The 17,067-nt window shown below is 40.5% G+C and overlaps 1 protein-coding gene across 2 annotated transcripts in view; it reads right to left on the reverse strand.

Annotated features, from left to right (window-relative positions):
* pxdn (peroxidasin) overlaps positions 1-13,917 on the reverse strand; it is a 47,055-nt gene extending 33,138 nt beyond the window's left edge. For both annotated transcript variants that reach the window (XM_086127609.1, XM_086127608.1), the window contains exons 1-3: positions 13,691-13,917; positions 2,904-2,975; positions 1,778-1,849 (exon numbers count right to left, since the gene is read on the reverse strand). In XM_086127609.1, coding sequence (XP_085983735.1) covers positions 1,778-1,849; positions 2,904-2,975; positions 13,691-13,878 — 332 coding nt within the window. In that variant the 5' untranslated portion in view covers positions 13,879-13,917. The remainder of the gene's footprint in view (positions 1-1,777; positions 1,850-2,903; positions 2,976-13,690) is intronic.
* Positions 13,918-17,067: the final 3,150 nt, after the last annotated feature.

A 17,067-nucleotide genomic window follows, 5' to 3' on the forward strand; every position in this document is an offset into this window, starting at 1 on the left:
TCTTGATCGCGATATTGGCAGCCACAATTAAATAAACCGGATCGCCTGAGATATTTACATTTCAAATGCAGGTTTTGCTGCATATCTAATCAAGCATTTTCAAAACCAGTAGTCAGCCACCCAACCTTAAGGACTCATCTTTACAATAATGTTGTATGTGCCCCCACTAGTAAAAACAAGCAATTCTGCTGAACATTGCCTTCGCAGAATATGAAATAAAATCCAGCCATTTTTATCCGTCTCAGGAAGCAGCCATTGTGCCACTTGCTGACGACTGAAAATGACATCACAGTTACTCAGGTAACGACCAATTACGACTCACCTGTTTTTCTGGGTTTGTCATAGGACATTCGCAAGCTGAACCCCGAGTCACTGTGATATCATTTTCAGAATTTTTTTGTTTTTTGCTTCTGACAAACCTCTGCTCCACACTTCAGATTGAATGACCTTTATCACTGAAACAACACCAGCAGAAACAACACGACCGGCACATCCTGCGTTTTAAGGACAAAAGATTTGCCTCCAAGGGACATGATTTGTGGTTAGCCTCTTGTCGCTAGCCAGATCACCACTAGTCTTAGATTGAGACTGGCGGCAGCAGGACCACAGAATGGCACAACATGAGCTGCGAGTTTTTCAGTGAAGCTTCGCCGGCAGATTACTATGTCATATAATACGTGGGCATCAACTGCGTGCTAAAGAGAACTTTACACATCATAGAAGTGTTTGGACAACATGCACTAACACCAAACACTTTATGGCACTGTGTCATTACTGTATTGCAGTGATTTTATTGAGGTTTTGTACACAGTCATAGCCATCAATGCAATTGTGCTGGATAAAGACGCTAAAGCCGACGCCCAAAAAAGGTTTAAATGCCCATATCCTGCATAACAAACAACGGACAACAGCCAAGACCAAGGGTGGGCAACTCCGTTCCTTGAGGGCCGCTATCCGGCATGTTTTAGACGTTTCCCTTCTCCAACACAAATGATATGCTCATCAGCAAGCTTTGCAAAAGCCTAATGACGATCCTGAGTGTATACATTTTTCATACATGACACAAAAATGTAAATGTAGCAATACTGACATCATAATAAATGTGTTCTATGTGGAAGCGGCAAAGTGTCAAGTCACAACATGTCGAAGAGCAGACCAGCTGCATCTCAGCTGAAATGCGGAAATGATGATTTCATAGTGAAAATGGCATTGACTCTCGGTCTCCAAATTGTCTGGAGTCTGCTAAATACTTCGCAATACGATACATAAAAAAAAGTACCTAACTAAATATGAAAACCATCAAGCCACATTCTACAAGTGTGACAACAACATGGCTTTGCAGTAAAAGAGTGCGAGTCCTCGACTGGCGTGCCAGCAGTTCAGATCTCTCCCACATAAATTACAAAGCACAAAATACAACAATGTAGTACATTTAGCAAGAATGGCAAACAATTCCACCCACAAAGTTTCAACATCTAATGTCTTCAGTTCCCAATTGCTTACTGAGTATAGTTAATTAAAAGGAAGACTGATGCAAAAGTGTGAAGTAAACATGCCATAATTTTTGTAACGGGTTCCAGGCGTCAACTTCAAAATGAATGCAAAACCTAAACCAGCTCAATAACATTCAGCAAGAACAGTCCTCGTGATGTTATGTGCAGTGATTAAGGGAGAGTTTTGTTTTTAAAATTTTTGCTCGCTAAGCAATCTGGTTTCAAGACTCATTACATGACCTGGAAAGCAAAAAAAAAAAAAGACTGACATCAGGACAACTTACAGATATTTGAGATTTTCAAGATCTTCAAAAGCACCCCTGGGGATTCTTCGTATGTGATTGTTGTTGAGGAGGCTGCAAAGAAAGTTATTTTGAGGTTACATGTTATATGCACATGTATGTTCTGTACCAACTTGAGGAAGCATGCAGCATTTTGTCTTGGATGAAGCGGAACACCTCCAAATTCAATTTTACTTGAATTTCCACCACAAAATGTGCAGGAAATTGCAGGCCCTATTTTCCTAGCAATGTTCGCTACGTAGCCTGACACACCTATACATGAGCAGTGCATCTCACCAATAAATACATTTTTATTTGAATTAAAAATAATTAAGAGGCTCACGACATATTTAAAAACAAACAAAAATAAATAAATAAAAGATGAAGGACATCGAGCAACTTGACGTGGCTGTAGATTGTTGGATGAAGCATGATTTGCGGGCATCTCACTCTAGTGTTGATCAAGCTCACCAGGGATGGGACATTGTGATTTTCTTGGAATGTTGTAAAAATCCTCATTTAAATATGGAAACACTTGCATTGATTTAGAGAAATAAAAGTGTTGCTTCATACTTCCTAACTTATGAAATCATTGTTGATCATGATTGTGAGACATAATTACCATGAGAAGTGTCTTCTCGTGGATGAATATTATTAATTACTGATGACAACATCATTTGAGCACATTTGTTATTTCAGAAGTGAAGTATCGAACGAGTAGCCACATTAATCAGTACCAAAGAAGTAGCTCTCAGTTTCAAAAAGGCTGGTGAAGCCTGATCTAAGCATTCAGGCACAAAGATTAAAAGCCAACAATAAATAAAACAAAAAAAGATATATAGATATATAAATTCCTCTACAATTACAAAACTGACCTCCACGTGTGAAATTAGGAGCAGAACGAGTAAGATTTTATGTTCGTGCAATACAAGCATGACTTTTTCCGGAAGTGACAGTTTTTCTAAATGAAAGTCGGAAGACTTTAGAAGATTTTTGAAAGGGAGTGTTTCTTTAAGCTTCATTACTTACAAACTTTCAGGCTTAATACCAGTAGTTTATGTTTTGTCAATGCGATCTGACTGCACAAAAAAAAGAAATTAGTTCAAGCAAAATAAAAACAAAAACTTACAGTGTGTTGAGATTCTTTAATCGGCTAAACGATCCCGGTTGTAAATCCTTGATTTTGTTGAATCTTAGGTCCCTGCAAAGCAAAAGAAAAGACAAATTATGTTCACAAAATGATTTCAAAGGAAACACTCAAAAAAAAATACTCAGCAAGAAAGCATCTTTGTAAAAGTACACAAAGCTGGCAGCAGGAGATGAAGCTTACAAATTCCAGGTCATGTCATCAGCATCTCGGATAATTGAGCTCATTACTCATCTCATGAGAATGTGTTTATCAAGCTCCTAATTACTGGGGTGCATTTATATAACTTTTGCCCCAAAGATAAAGCACAAGGCTCGTCTTAGGGCTCAGTGAATTGCATTATCATTCTTGGTGAACTCCCAATTTAAATGGGTCACTCTCTCTGTACAAGCCCAGCCCCCACACATAAGGATTCAATCAGAGAGGACCAAGGTTTCCATGCGTTGACTTGTTTCTGTCGGAGCAAAATGTCGGGGTCAGGGTGGGTGTCGTACTTTGTTTGCACTCTTCATTAGAAATCAGGCTGTGAGGGATATACACGTATGTATGCATGTACAGTATGTATGTATATATGTATAAATTTCAAAAGTTGCTGATCCCAGTGCTAAAAACAACAGATTTTTTTTTTTTTTTTAAGCAAAGCCACAATCATGTGTTGCATCAGCCACATTTTTTTTATGGCTTCAGTGCTTAACAGGCTTTTCCAACATACTGTATTTATTCTCAAATATGTAAAGTATAAATACTGTTTACATATTTTTAACATTCTGGTACCAACATACACATACACAAAAATTCCTAGATGGTTGGGACCCATCATACTTTGCATTTTTTTCAACTTTGCGGGAGATTCTGGCCCCCATTAACTGCAAAAAATGAGGGATCACTGCATAATCAATGTCAATCTTTCAAAGGTGTAGTAACGGGTGGTGAGGTTCCTCTTTGGAAAAAGCAGGGATCACTGCAGGGTGAAGAGGAGCACTACTAAGGAAAACAAGGCGACAGGCCCAAGATGCAGAGTGCACTTCCAGGGCATGCTGAGGCAGCTGTCTCACCTACCAGCAGCCTCCAGCTCTGAGGGATAAAGGCATGCAGGAACCAAATGCAGGTTCAAGCAACGCCGATTTAATACAAGTCTTGAATACTATAATCTGTCATTTCTGCAGAGAAAAGGTTTGAGCACAGATATGCTTTATCATATGCACCACGATTTAGGACGTGCATATTTGCAGGCAGTTGGTATGGTATGCAAGATACGGTATTTGGAAATGAGAAATACCGTGATCAAAATATGTGATAAAATAATTTTGCATTTCCATCGAAATCCATTTTTTTCCTGTGATTTGATACGCACACACACACACATATACAGTATATACTGTATATACACATACATACATATATATATATATATATATGGGGGCGGCCCGGTAGTCCAGTGGTTAGCACGTCGACTTCACAGTGCAGAGGTACCGGGTTCAATTCCAGCTCCGGCCTCCCTGTGTGGAGTTTGCATGTTCTCCCCGGGCCTGCGTGGGTTTTCTCCGGGTACTCCGGTTTCCTCCCACATTCCAAAAACATGCATGGCAGGCTGATTGATCACTCTAGATTGTCCCTAGGTGTGAGTGTGGGCGTGCATGGTTGTTCGTCTGTGTGTGCCCTGCGATTGGCTGGCAACCAATTCGGGGTTTCCCCCGTCTACTGCCCGGAAACAGCTGGGATAGGCTCCAGCGCCCCCCGCGACCCTCGTGAGGATAAAGCGGTTCGGAAAATGTATGTATGTATGTATGTATATACATATGAACAAGATGCGTCTTTTATTCTACAAGTTCGCTGTATGGTAATCCATCCATCCGCTCATCTTTCCATCCACCCTTTTTTTTTATGATACTTATCCTGTTGAAGGTTACATTATGCTGGAGTCAATCCTAGTCTGACCATTCACACACAATCACAAAACATGTGAAGTGTACATTGTCATGTAATACTTGAGGTATTTTGACAATGTTCAAAAGTCACAGACATTTAAATGAAGTCTCCAGTGAATCGCATGAAATTATGAAAAAAAAAGGCATAATACGTCTCCTTTTTAGTGTTATTAACTTAAATCTATGTTTAGTCTCGCAGTTCCAAAACTTCAGCATACCTAAAGATTTGGTGTTCTGCTGCAAATAATGCTAATTAGTATTTACAGCAAAGCCAAATGTTTTCAGTCAAAAGCAAAAAAAAAAAAAAAAACATTTTTTTAAATGGCGTCATTGTTCCAGTACTTATAGGGAAGTTTGTCTGCATTCAAAAGGTTTATGTTTAGTTGAGCTCAGTCGATGAAATTTCATACATTATAAGACGCTCAACTATATGCAGATGAGCAGCATTACAAAACATGTTTCTTTAAGGACTTGCCTAGACTCAAACAATGGGAAAACCTGGACGGTGCCCAATCCTCCATCTGAATGCCATGTGTGAGCCTCTCCTCCTTTTTTTGTTTGTGGTCAAGAAAGTAGTTAAGCTCTGTGACACATGGCCAAGAACATTTACCACAGACTGTGTAGGTCTGGGACTGTGTGACTCATTAATAGTTAAACAAGAACATTACAGAATGGAGGAAAACTACTGAACCTGAAAGAGTTGGAAAATAAATACACCTAAAAAAAAGAGAGAAAAAAGAACTACAGATTTCTTATTGAAACCAAACCAAATATTTTGTTCATATCACAACAACCAAGTGTTGACCTTTGCACCTTACAAATAAAATACAGTACCACAATGTCACGGAAGACCCTTTTCACCACTACATAAAGTTGCTATGAAACATCCCATCTGTGGCAGGTCAGTGACTATCACAGATGGGATGTAGGGGTGAGGAGAAAAATAGCTAGCTCAGCTAACTTGACCACAAAATTTGGTCGACACAAACATGTCTATTTAAAACTATAATTAAGAATTTTAAAACCACATTTGGGATGTGGGAACCATGTTTAGCCACTTCAGTGTTTACCACACGGCCATTTTGTTGCAGACAGACTCAGTCACTCAGTCAGTAGGAATTTCCTTTGACGAATATGCCAAAAGGTTTGTTGTCGCTAAAAACTTGGGAACATATACGTGTGACTACAAGTCGGCTGGGTAGGATTTTTCTTTTTTCTTTTTTTTTTTTGCATCTGTGGCAAATGTAATACAGTATATCCTACCTTTACAAGTTAGAATGCACCCTGTGGTATTTGTAGACCAGAAACGAATGTATTCATTTTGCAAAAGACACTTGTGTAAGTGCCCGTTTCATTTCACTAAGTGCAGCTCACGGTTTGGCGCTTTTGAAGTAAACTACTGAAGAAGCTTAAGCCTTGTCAGAGTACCTCCCAGAACTAATTTATGGGACAAAAATACCTTCAACTAAATCGTTGTGCCTAATTAAATTTGTCTCGGTGCAAGTTAAAGCTTCTCCAGTTAACTTAGCTTAGCTAAGCATAGCTTGTTCATTCGCTAAACAGCGATCGATCGAAGTGGAAAGTAATCAGATTATTGTGGAAAATGATTAAATATTAGATTCATGTTGTCATTAAGTGTCATACGTGTCATTTTTGGTATTTTTTTTTAAATGCCCATGGAACATCAACTTTTAGCCTGCGATATCAAGAATTTCTCTGCAGAATTGTTCTCTGCGGAAGGGGCTTTCCAAGGTGCAGCAGCAAATTGCAATGACATGTTCTCTCTGTTACGACACGTGAATATGTTTTGTTAAACTTTAAAAATAAAACAAAAATCTTTGGGAGTTATTTTCAGAATCCAATTCAAAAGAAGTTTGTCGCATTAATCGTCTTGTTGGATGACTGCTGGAAGGGGCAGTGTAGTTCTTTCAACAACTATCTTGGGGCCAATCTAACTGTGCAAATTAGCAAAGCATTGGGGATTTCTGGCTTTGCATTCCATAATGCTGCAGAGACTGAGTGCTTCACAAAGCCTGCAACTGCAGCAAATTCCAAACAATGGACCATCACTTTCCCTTCCTGACTCACTGTCAGTCAGACAGACCAGTCCACTGTTTTGGGTCAGAGAGGGACATTAAGACGCCCAACTCGAGAGGTAATTTAAGACCGTCCACTCCTCTGGAAATATTTGTCAATTATATTAAATGAATTGACATTTTCCATCACAATTCAATTTTCATTCCCTTTCGTTTGGTCAACACCAAAATGTGTGCTATCCATACAGAGCATACTTTATCTTTTTTCCCTTTTATTTATGTGACGCAGATTAACATAACGCAGCGATATCGGCCATAATGATCGGCCACAGATCGATCGGAGCATCCCTAGTTGCTGTTGATCGGACACACCTCTAATTATCTAATATCGGGCAACTGCCATGTGAATGTACACCTTAAACACAAAAATGTCCAGTCCACCAGTGCTGTCAGAAATGGTTAATAAATTGAAACTCTTCTGTGATAGGAACCAACCTGAAGAGCAGTGAATCATAATGCAGAACTTTAAACATCGTTACAAATCAGTAAAAAGCGATTTTCACCCCTGCTTTACACAATGTTGGTCCTTCCGAAACTCTCTGACCTTCTCAAGAATGAGTCTAAGAGTGGAGATGTGGTCGATAGTGGACCGGTTGGGCATGAAGCCAGCTTGTTGAGGGTGACGGTGGCTTCGAATGGCAGGAAGAGCACAGGTAAGAAGGATACGGGTGAACAGTTTTGCAGGTATGGAAAGCAGTGTGATGCCTCTGTAGTTGCTGCAGAGTAGCTTGTCCACTTTTCACTTCGAGAATGGCAGGATGATGCCCCGGGTTCAGTCTGTGGGGGGCTGTTCTCCACTGGGCCATGGAGTCACCACCTTCTTTGAGCAGGTCTGCAGTGATGCCACTCTCTTTATAGCTTTCATAGATCTTAAAGCTTCCTTTGACACAGTTGACCACCGCTCCCTTTGGAACATGCGTAAGTACCTTGGAGTTCCACTCAAAATATCCACGCTGTTCCAGCGACTCTACAACAACTCAGAGAGCTGTGTTTGTGTGAATGGGAAGGACTCAGAGTGGTTCCCCATGAACAGTGGGGTCAGTGTGTCATTGACCACCTCATGATCCGAGTCCGGGAGCAAGTCTCAGGCGTGTCATTTGGCAACCTCCACCTGACCGACCTTGAATACGCTGATGACAGCACCCTGTTCAGCAACTCCCTCCAACACCTCAGCAGTGCTCTCTCAATATACCAAACAGAAGAAGCAAAGCTGGGCCTCCAAGTAAATGGCAGAAAACAAAACGTATGTAATTTGGTGACAGACCCCACCCATCCCTCCTGTTTTTTTGGCTCAGATGAAGTGCAAGTCGTCGATTCTGTCATCTACCTGGGCTCCAACATTACAAGCAAGGATGATCTCAAGACAGAGATCGACCGCAGACGCGGCCTCGCAGCTGGAGCTATGCAGTCGCAATGGCGGCCCCTCTGGCGCCACCACTCAGTGTCCCAAAAGACCAAGATGCGTATCTATAATACAGCAGTTCTTCCCATTCTCTTGTATGGTGCAGAATCCTGCCCTTTAAACAAAACTGGCCAAGAGGATCAATGGCTTTGAGTGCAGGTCACTCAGAACCATCATGAACACCAGCTGGCACCTCCATGTTACTAATTCACACCTCCAGAAATGTACCCTTCAGCCCCCCGCATCTCGACTGGCAGCCCAGAGGGACATCCGTTGGCTTGGACATCTCTTCCGATTACCCCTGGAACACCCCACTCATGTCATCTTTTCATTTGGCCCAGCTACAGCCGGCTGGAAAAAGCCACGCGGCAGACCCCAAACCAGATGGCTTGATGTCATCAGGGAGGATCTCCAGCACCAGGGGCTTACCCTGGAGGACGCAGCAGACCTGGCTCATGACCGTGGTCATTGGCAGGCGCTGGTGCAGCTGATCGGCTGTACGCAATGTGACAACACCGCCGAATAAGACCAGGACCTCGCATTGCAAGAGCATTTATTATTATTATTATTATTGACACAATGTGATTGAGGGTGTACTGTATCATAGTGTGTGTCACTGAGGCTGGGCTGCAAGATTACGCCTGCAAAGCGAGTTGGCCAGACTCTTTTTACGTGCGGTGCTCACCATGAACCAAGCCTCTTCTGCAGTAACTGCAGCCCTGCCACTGGAGGAGGAAACAAACAGAGACAGAGACATGCATGTCCGACTCGTGGACCACAGCTACTCAGGTGAACAAGACATCAATTTGACATTTTCATCAACATTTGATATCAATGTGACATTTTCAATTTGACCACGGTTTGGTTTGAATTGAAAAGGCTGAACAGAGGTGTTCGTCACTGCTAACAGAATACTGTGACTGCTAAAAACAGCGCACAACCATGTTATGTCACTATCCAGAATGCATCGACGAAAACAACAATGGTAATATATATTCAAATAAGGTTTCTACAAAATGTATTAAACTGGAAATGATTTATGCCAACCAAATAACACACACAAAGCTCACGTTATTACAATCAAGGTTCCCTTTAAAGCGACGTGGAGGAAATTAAGCCAATGGGTAAGGTCCCTCAAAAACGGGCAACACAACAAACCTGTTTAATCATTTGAACAACTACTACTAACCAAGTAATTATGTAGAATGCATGAACATGCCAGCAAAGTTTTAATTTTAACCACCCAGAAAATTTCCTGTTAAAAAAACTAAACAAAACTCCAATAAGCTTTCTAGCTAAAAAATAGTAATTGAGTCTGACTGAAAAATGTTTTTTAATTTAAAAAAACAAACAAACAAAAAAAAAACCGACTGGCTGGCAACCAGTTCAGGTCGTAACCCGCGTATGCATCAAAGACAGCTGATATAGTCCCCGACACGCCCCTGGCCCTTGTGAGAATAAGCGGTTTGGAAAATGGATGGATGACTATCTTAAAAAATATTTACTTTTTTTGAACATTAGAAATAAATTTGCAAATAGGGGGATCGTCATGATATGTGGGGGTCGGCTGCACATTTATTCATGTTTATGCATTGTTGCCCTTTAGTAGGGTCACACTACTACAGCATTGTTTCTGAGCAACAAATAAATCAAGGTGGAATCCAGTGCATCCCTGGGGTTCCCCCTTGTGCGATGCAATTAATTAGTGCAATACTATGATGCGCGAAGAAGCCAATACAAATCCCTCCTAAAATACTAAATCACAACAATGTGATCAACATGCTATTGTAACTAGTAATGCTAACAAAATCATTTAAAATCCACAACTCAATTCGAAGGTAATTTCACCATTAGCCCAGTACTTGTACTGGTACAAACAGACATTAAAACATCCAATCCAATGTTGGAAAAATATATCTCTTATCCAAATCCTTGAGAAACTATACCGATGTGTAATTGCTGTGAGGGAATATAATGTACTAGCATGCCTAGAATCCCAAGAGAAAACAGCTGAAAAACACGTGGCTGCCAGAAAAAATACTGAGGGAAAAACATTACCGTTTCCTGCAAATATCTTGAAGAAAAGTGTTTGGCAGCAAGCCTGAGTGTTTTAGTGCCATTTTTTTTGTTTGTTTTTTTGAAAATGAACATACTGTATAAGATTCATTATATCGCCTTAATTGGACTGCTCAAATAGTACCATTGATCATAATTATGTAGCCTTTAAACAGCAAATATTTGCATCCAATTACCAGTACTATATACACGACCGAACAACAAACCCAGCATTCACTGAGAATAAATAAATATAATGTATTTCCAGCTAACCAGTAGTGTAAACATCATTCTATCTTCCTCTGAAAAAAAAAATTTATTTCACCCAATTTTGGAAAAAAATAAAATAATGACAGTAAAATCCTAAATCAGCTACATATCACCCATCCATCCATTTACTACCGCTGATCCGGGGTCCGGCAGCAGAAGAAGCAGCTTTAGGAAGGAATCCACCAACCCAACTCTTCCTGGGGAGATCCCAAGCTGTTATTGAGTAACTATTTGTTACTTGAACAAAACAAACAAAAAAAATAGAGAGAGAGAGAGAGAGTAGGAGTGTGCATCTCGCCTATAAAGACGATTCAATATCTCGACACATGAGGCGCCAAATGATTCAAGGATGATTCATTTTCAAGTGGAACAATTTGATTCAGAGATTACGATTCTATTTGATTCAATAGGGTAGATGCACATCTCACTATATTTGTGGAACAATTTCATTTGGTTTGATTTGATACACTCACATATTTTAAATCAAAACCGATTATGCGATTAACATATGTTTTTTGTTCTACCACTAATAAATGGTAGACAGTACTTGAAAGGGGAGGGCTTGACTCCATTATAAATTATTTGCATTTAATACACGCCAATAGATGTTTTTGCAGGGGCAACAGACTTTTTTCTTAAATTATTTCTACTGCACAGGGTCAGCTGTGTGTGAAATATCAGGCAGCCAGGTATTCATGTCCTGACCTGATAACAGACGGGAGGAGAGCCAACGAGTGGCTTTGACTTCAAAGCTTTCAAGCATGAAAGCATCCAGGAAATGACAACATGCACTTGTGTTGTATCAACCCTGCAACAAATTTAGACATCCTGCTCGAACACCTAAACAATACTCTTATTGCAGTGGCAAAGGATGGGTGGGGGTGAGGTGTGGGGTGTGTCTAGGCTGTTTTGGTCTGGTCTGGGCTGGACCATGAGTTCACTGCAAGGCTGTCATGGGGTGGCACCAGATGTTAAAGCACAAGGCCATTTTCTGGATCGTGGCTGGTTCGGTTCAAGCTGACTAAGATGCCTCTTTGTCCTCCTGTTTCCTGGCAGAGTGTAACTATTAATAGGTCAGTGCATTGGACCTTTCGACACTGGATCCCAGTGCCAATTCCACACAAAGGCGGCAATGTATTTGAGGAGTTGGCTTGATTGGCGTCTGTATTGACTCCAGTGTGAAAAGGGGAGCTATTCAGCTTGGTACACTCAGTCAGAAAGGGGTTCAGTCTGACTCAATTTCTGTCTTGCAAAGGACAATCTGCACTAATATATGACAGTGAGGTAATATTGAAGTTCAATGTTATCTTTTTGTACATTTTCAAGGTCAAAAAAAGTCCAGTTATGTTCCCTAATAAGGAGGTCAAGAGTACATAAGCAGTTCCTTTGTGGGTACCATTCCATTTATATGTCATTAGCAGTAGATAATGTCAGAAGAAGTGGTTCTGTGTGAGTTCTTTCTCTCAGTCAACGTCATCCTGAAGCGCTTGACGTTTTCTGGGCTGAAAATGGTGCAGGTACATTCCCAAGCTGATATTATCTGTACTAACTGACCCCGTAGGCAGGGACGTTTCATGATATTCAAAGTAACTGTTTTCGGTTTAGGGCTAAAAAGGTACAGGATTGTGTGGTCCATGAAGGCAAGTCATGTTCGTCGATTTCAAGCTTTTCGCTGAAATAAATAAATAAATATTTTGTATTGCAAATAAATTGAGTTTATTTATTTATTTTTACTAGTCAGATGGGGTTTTTTCAAATGTTCTCCCCAATTTTTGAGATTTATTTTAGGGGTTTTTTTGGGGGGGGAAGGGGGTGCTGGGTCCCCGCAACAGAATTTTCAATGTTTTGAATGATGTTTATCAATGTTTTGGGGAATATGTTTAAGGTTAAACTGTTATTATTTTTCCACAATGCATTTCAATGGGTGATGGTTTTATGCAAATTGTGCCTATTCATGGGCCAGGTCCCAATCCCCCGTAAAAGTTGACTGTCCAATAATTAAGATAAGATAAGATAAACTTTATTTGTCCCACACTGGGGAAATTTGCAGTCTACAGCAGGAAAATTGGGGGGAGAAAAAAACAAGTTGCTTAAATCGATTGGAAAGAATGGTCCATCTTCTGATCGATTATCCGTTATTGTTTCTTTGTTGAACTCACTGCTCGGACATCGGCTCCAAAATCATGATTGAGTAGAGTCTCGAAAATCTACACTGTTCTTGTTTGACTTTCGGCTTTTGATTTTCCTACACATTACCAGTTATGAATAACACAAGATCAATATGTTCCCATTTTAAAAGGTGTCAGGAAAAAAAACAGTTCCTTTAAGGTTTTACACACCAGCGACAGGCTACTGCAACTCTGAAGTTACAATATTAGACATCGTCATCTTCTGGATGTCTAGGGCACAGTAACAAATCTTTCATGAATGACAAGTACAGTATTCCTTCCCTCAGGGATAGAATAGAACAAAAGCAACAACGGCAAAAAAAAAAAAAAAAAAAAAACACGAGGAAGCCAACTGCTCCATAACAATAACTTAATCACACAGTGGTCAGTAGTGTCCTTCAACGAGGGTATTCGAACTTTCCAAATTCAAGCAACCAGCAAAAGCATGACTATTGCCGCTAGAACCCCCACTGACTGACTTTCACACTCCACATTGTCCAAGCAGCGCCCCTTCAGCAGCTGTGTGACCCCAAAAACCCTGACTATTAACCCCTCCAGACTCCAGCGTTCCAACAGCTAAACTCACCAGCAGGTGTTGTTGAAAACTTCCTGGGACATATTGAAAGAGATACCGCCACGTTCAAAAGCATTTGTGCGCAACGTGAAATCAGTGGTCGAGAAAGTTGCTTACGCCACTGCAACTTAAAACAACAACAACAACAAAACGATGGACAATAATGGTTATCACGAGGGTTTAAATGTTGGACGGAAATGGTTCCCTTAGCATGCACAATCTCGGCTCTCTCGTTGCCGTTTGAGTGAAGAGAAAAGAAAATCGGGTGCGACTTACAGAATGGTGGTCTGCGGAGAGACAGCCGGTACTGTTTCCAGATTCAGATGCATACATCGCACAGTGGTTCGGAAACATAAACACCGACTCGGACAGGACAGAATTGGCTGGGGTCCGCTAGCGAGCAAAAGCCAAGCCGCGGCGAGAAGCAGACGCGGAGAGAGGAGCTGGACAGCCCGCAGCGCCATTGCTAGCTGTGAGCCGAGCACAGCGCCGAGCACAGCACAACCCAGCACAGACGGTCACAGCCTCCGAGGGACGACGCTCACGCGCATACGCGGGCACGCGCGGGCGAGATAGTCAAGCAGTCTTGCAGTTTGTTTATGATCTGTATTTTAGCGAGTGGTTCTCAAACTCTATGCACCACTCCTCAAAAATACTTTGCTCTACGAGTACCGCTATGATGGCCAACATTAAAATACAGTGGAGTAATAAAAGCATTCATCAAAAACAAGGCAGCGATTTTATTCCCAAAAGGCATATTTGGAACCCTGGAAAACATTATGCGGCTTTAACACTGTGCTTGAAAATAAGAGCGTAAAAACTGTACCTACAAATAATGGAATTTACATATATTGCTCACAAAACTTAAATAAAATTTCCACAGAGGCCTAAATGTTTAAAAACAAACAATCCTCAAAGATTTCATTAAATGTACTTAAAAATCAAATCCAACATAATTCTAATTTAATGAATGTACTGAAATAACTGAAAGCGGAAAAAATGTACCGCATTTGGAAAAAAACCCCAATTTTACTCAGGTTTCATGCATTCATTGCTAAAAATGTAGCCACACATCAGAGAACAACTAGAGCACAACTTAAGGCCGGAAGGGGGGGGGGGGGGGGCAGATCCAGGATGCCACATCATTTTATGTGGCCCACAATAACAAATTACGTGTATTGACTTGATGTTTCTTGTTAAAATACCCAAATTGCAAATTGTTTTCACTTTTAAAAACATTGAAATATTTTTTGTTTCAAATTCCCCATCTAAAATAAATATAATAATATTTTGAAAAAAACTGGTATATGAGGCAGTCATACGTTTATTTCAGTTTATAGTCATAACGGCCCTCTTCATTGTTGAGGGACTGGCTAATTAGTTTTGCACATTCGGCTCAATTTGTGGAGCTCAGAGTGCAAAGCTAACATGGTGAAGCAGTATTAGCTGTTATGCTGCACGCAAATGGAATGAGTTGCCAATAGAAGTGAAGTCAGGGTGTCTCGTGTCTCTTGCCCAAAGGCAGCTGGTATAGGCTCCAACTCACCAGCACCCCTAATGGGAGTAAGTGTTATGCAAAGAAGTGGATGCATCAGGAAAAAGAGAGGCCCAAGGTACGAGTGTGTCATTTAGCGCCTAATCCATTTCCCAGTGAAGTAACGATGCAATGGTATTCTGAACTACTGTGACAACACAACTACAGGTGTAAGGTTTGTAGCCCCTCTAGCTCCAACGATGCCCAAATCGTAGATGAACAATACTGATAAAATAGGTCTCAAAAATCAATTATTTCAACTTGGGGTCAATGCCTTGGTTCAGGGCACTTTGACACTGTTCCGAAGGCCCAGTCACCCATCAGCCAAATTGAAAGAACTTGACCCCTCCACCGTAATTGGCTGGAAACTAAAAATGTCTCATTCTATCTATTGTTTTACTAACTCAGTTTCTCTTGTCTGAAATTTAAAGATGGCAGAGTCACATTATGTCCGTACAGGATTGGAGCCTGTAATGGGGCTCCAACATAGTCTACATTGTGTGTAATACATGTCAGGACAACAGTACAGTACAAACATGAAATGGTTTACATTGTTGTTCAAAGTGCAAAACCCTCACACACCAACAATAATCACATTTGCGTTGTTTGTTTTTCATCCTGTTTTTAAACATGTTCCGGAGACACAAATGTGCTCTGACCTCAGTGAAGCACAGGAAACATCTGTGTACTGTATGTGCTCTTCTGATTGTGTTCATTGAATCACCGATTCAATAAACATGTTTATCGGCCTTTGTTATACTTTGCTACAGTTACAGGCATGTCACTGTACAAGACAAACGCTTTCTATTTGGCCAAACTGAGTTTTAAATACTGTCCTCTAATCCAATGTTTGCACATGATTCGGATGCTTTTAACAAGTTTGCTTATAGATTTAATGTTGAGATAAATTTAAGGTTCTTTTTTTGTTTGTTTGTTTTTTTGTGCCGAGGAATGGCTGGGATAGGCTCCAGCACCCCCCGCGACCATAGTGAGGATTAAGCGGTTCGGAAAATGAATGAATGAATGAATGGGGTTATACCGCACGACCAGTATAGCATTCACAGAATGGCTAAGGTGGTGAACCAGCTGTCATTCCATTGAAATGTGAAAAGTTCAAACTCTCATTCTCTCTAACAGTATCCTTGATAAAGGAATGGCTGGTTGGTTGTGATAGACAGCACATGGCATTAGTGGTTAGCGTCTCTGCCTCACATTTCTGAGGTTCGGGGTTTGAAACTGAGTGGAATTTGCATTTTTATGTACTTGTGGTTTCATTTTTACTTAATGTCTTAAAACATCTAAGTCATAGGATTAATTATGTACATTTATTGAGGCAGATTTTTCCTCGACAGTTTCTGCAGTCATTTTACCTTTACATTGAATAATTAAATAGTCCGTAGTGTGCATCACTAAACTTTTTTTTTTTATGTTAAACATGTCGTCGGAGTCAAAGTTGAACGTGGGGTCCGCCTTAATGGTTGCCCTCCATAAAACCGAAACAGATGCTTTTCATGAACCACTTTCCAAATCACTACAAACTAGACAGTGTTTAGAGATGTTGGAAGCAACTCACGTATTTAACATCAGGTTATGAACAACTTGGAGTTGCGAGTCAAGAGGCACTCTTGCACCGTTTGCATTGTCTGACATCTGCTGGCGAATCGCTGTACTGTAGTTTAATGGATGCACTCGAATGAATCATTAAGAAATCATAAACATGTCACACAACAGCAACATCCACAGCAACTTTTGATCCACGGTTGCCTTGGTGGTGAGTTATGAAAGTACTGTATATCATTTTCAAGTATCAAGTAACAAAGGTATCACTTCTGAAGAACAGTTAGAACCCTCCCCTTGCTAGGCAGCCATTAAAAAGAGAAGCGTTCTGAACATTTAGCTTCAAAGCTAGCACGAATGCTACGCATTAAATTTAACGCGTGAAAGTAGTACTTGATCTTATTTAAGAGAAACAATTGTGTCTACAAGACAATGGACGCAATGCAAAAAATATTTTCGATGTCAATTTAAAAAAATAAAAAAATAATCGGTACTTTTCCAATAAGACTTTAAGGAGATTATGACAAGAAAAACAAAAAGAACATGAGGCAATTTACAGGCC

The sequence above is a fragment of the Hippocampus guttulatus genome, chromosome 13, assembly GCF_054856545.1.
Source record: "Hippocampus guttulatus isolate MCC_2025c chromosome 13, RoL_Hgut_1.0, whole genome shotgun sequence".
Classification (NCBI taxonomy): domain Eukaryota; kingdom Metazoa; phylum Chordata; class Actinopteri; order Syngnathiformes; family Syngnathidae; genus Hippocampus; species Hippocampus guttulatus.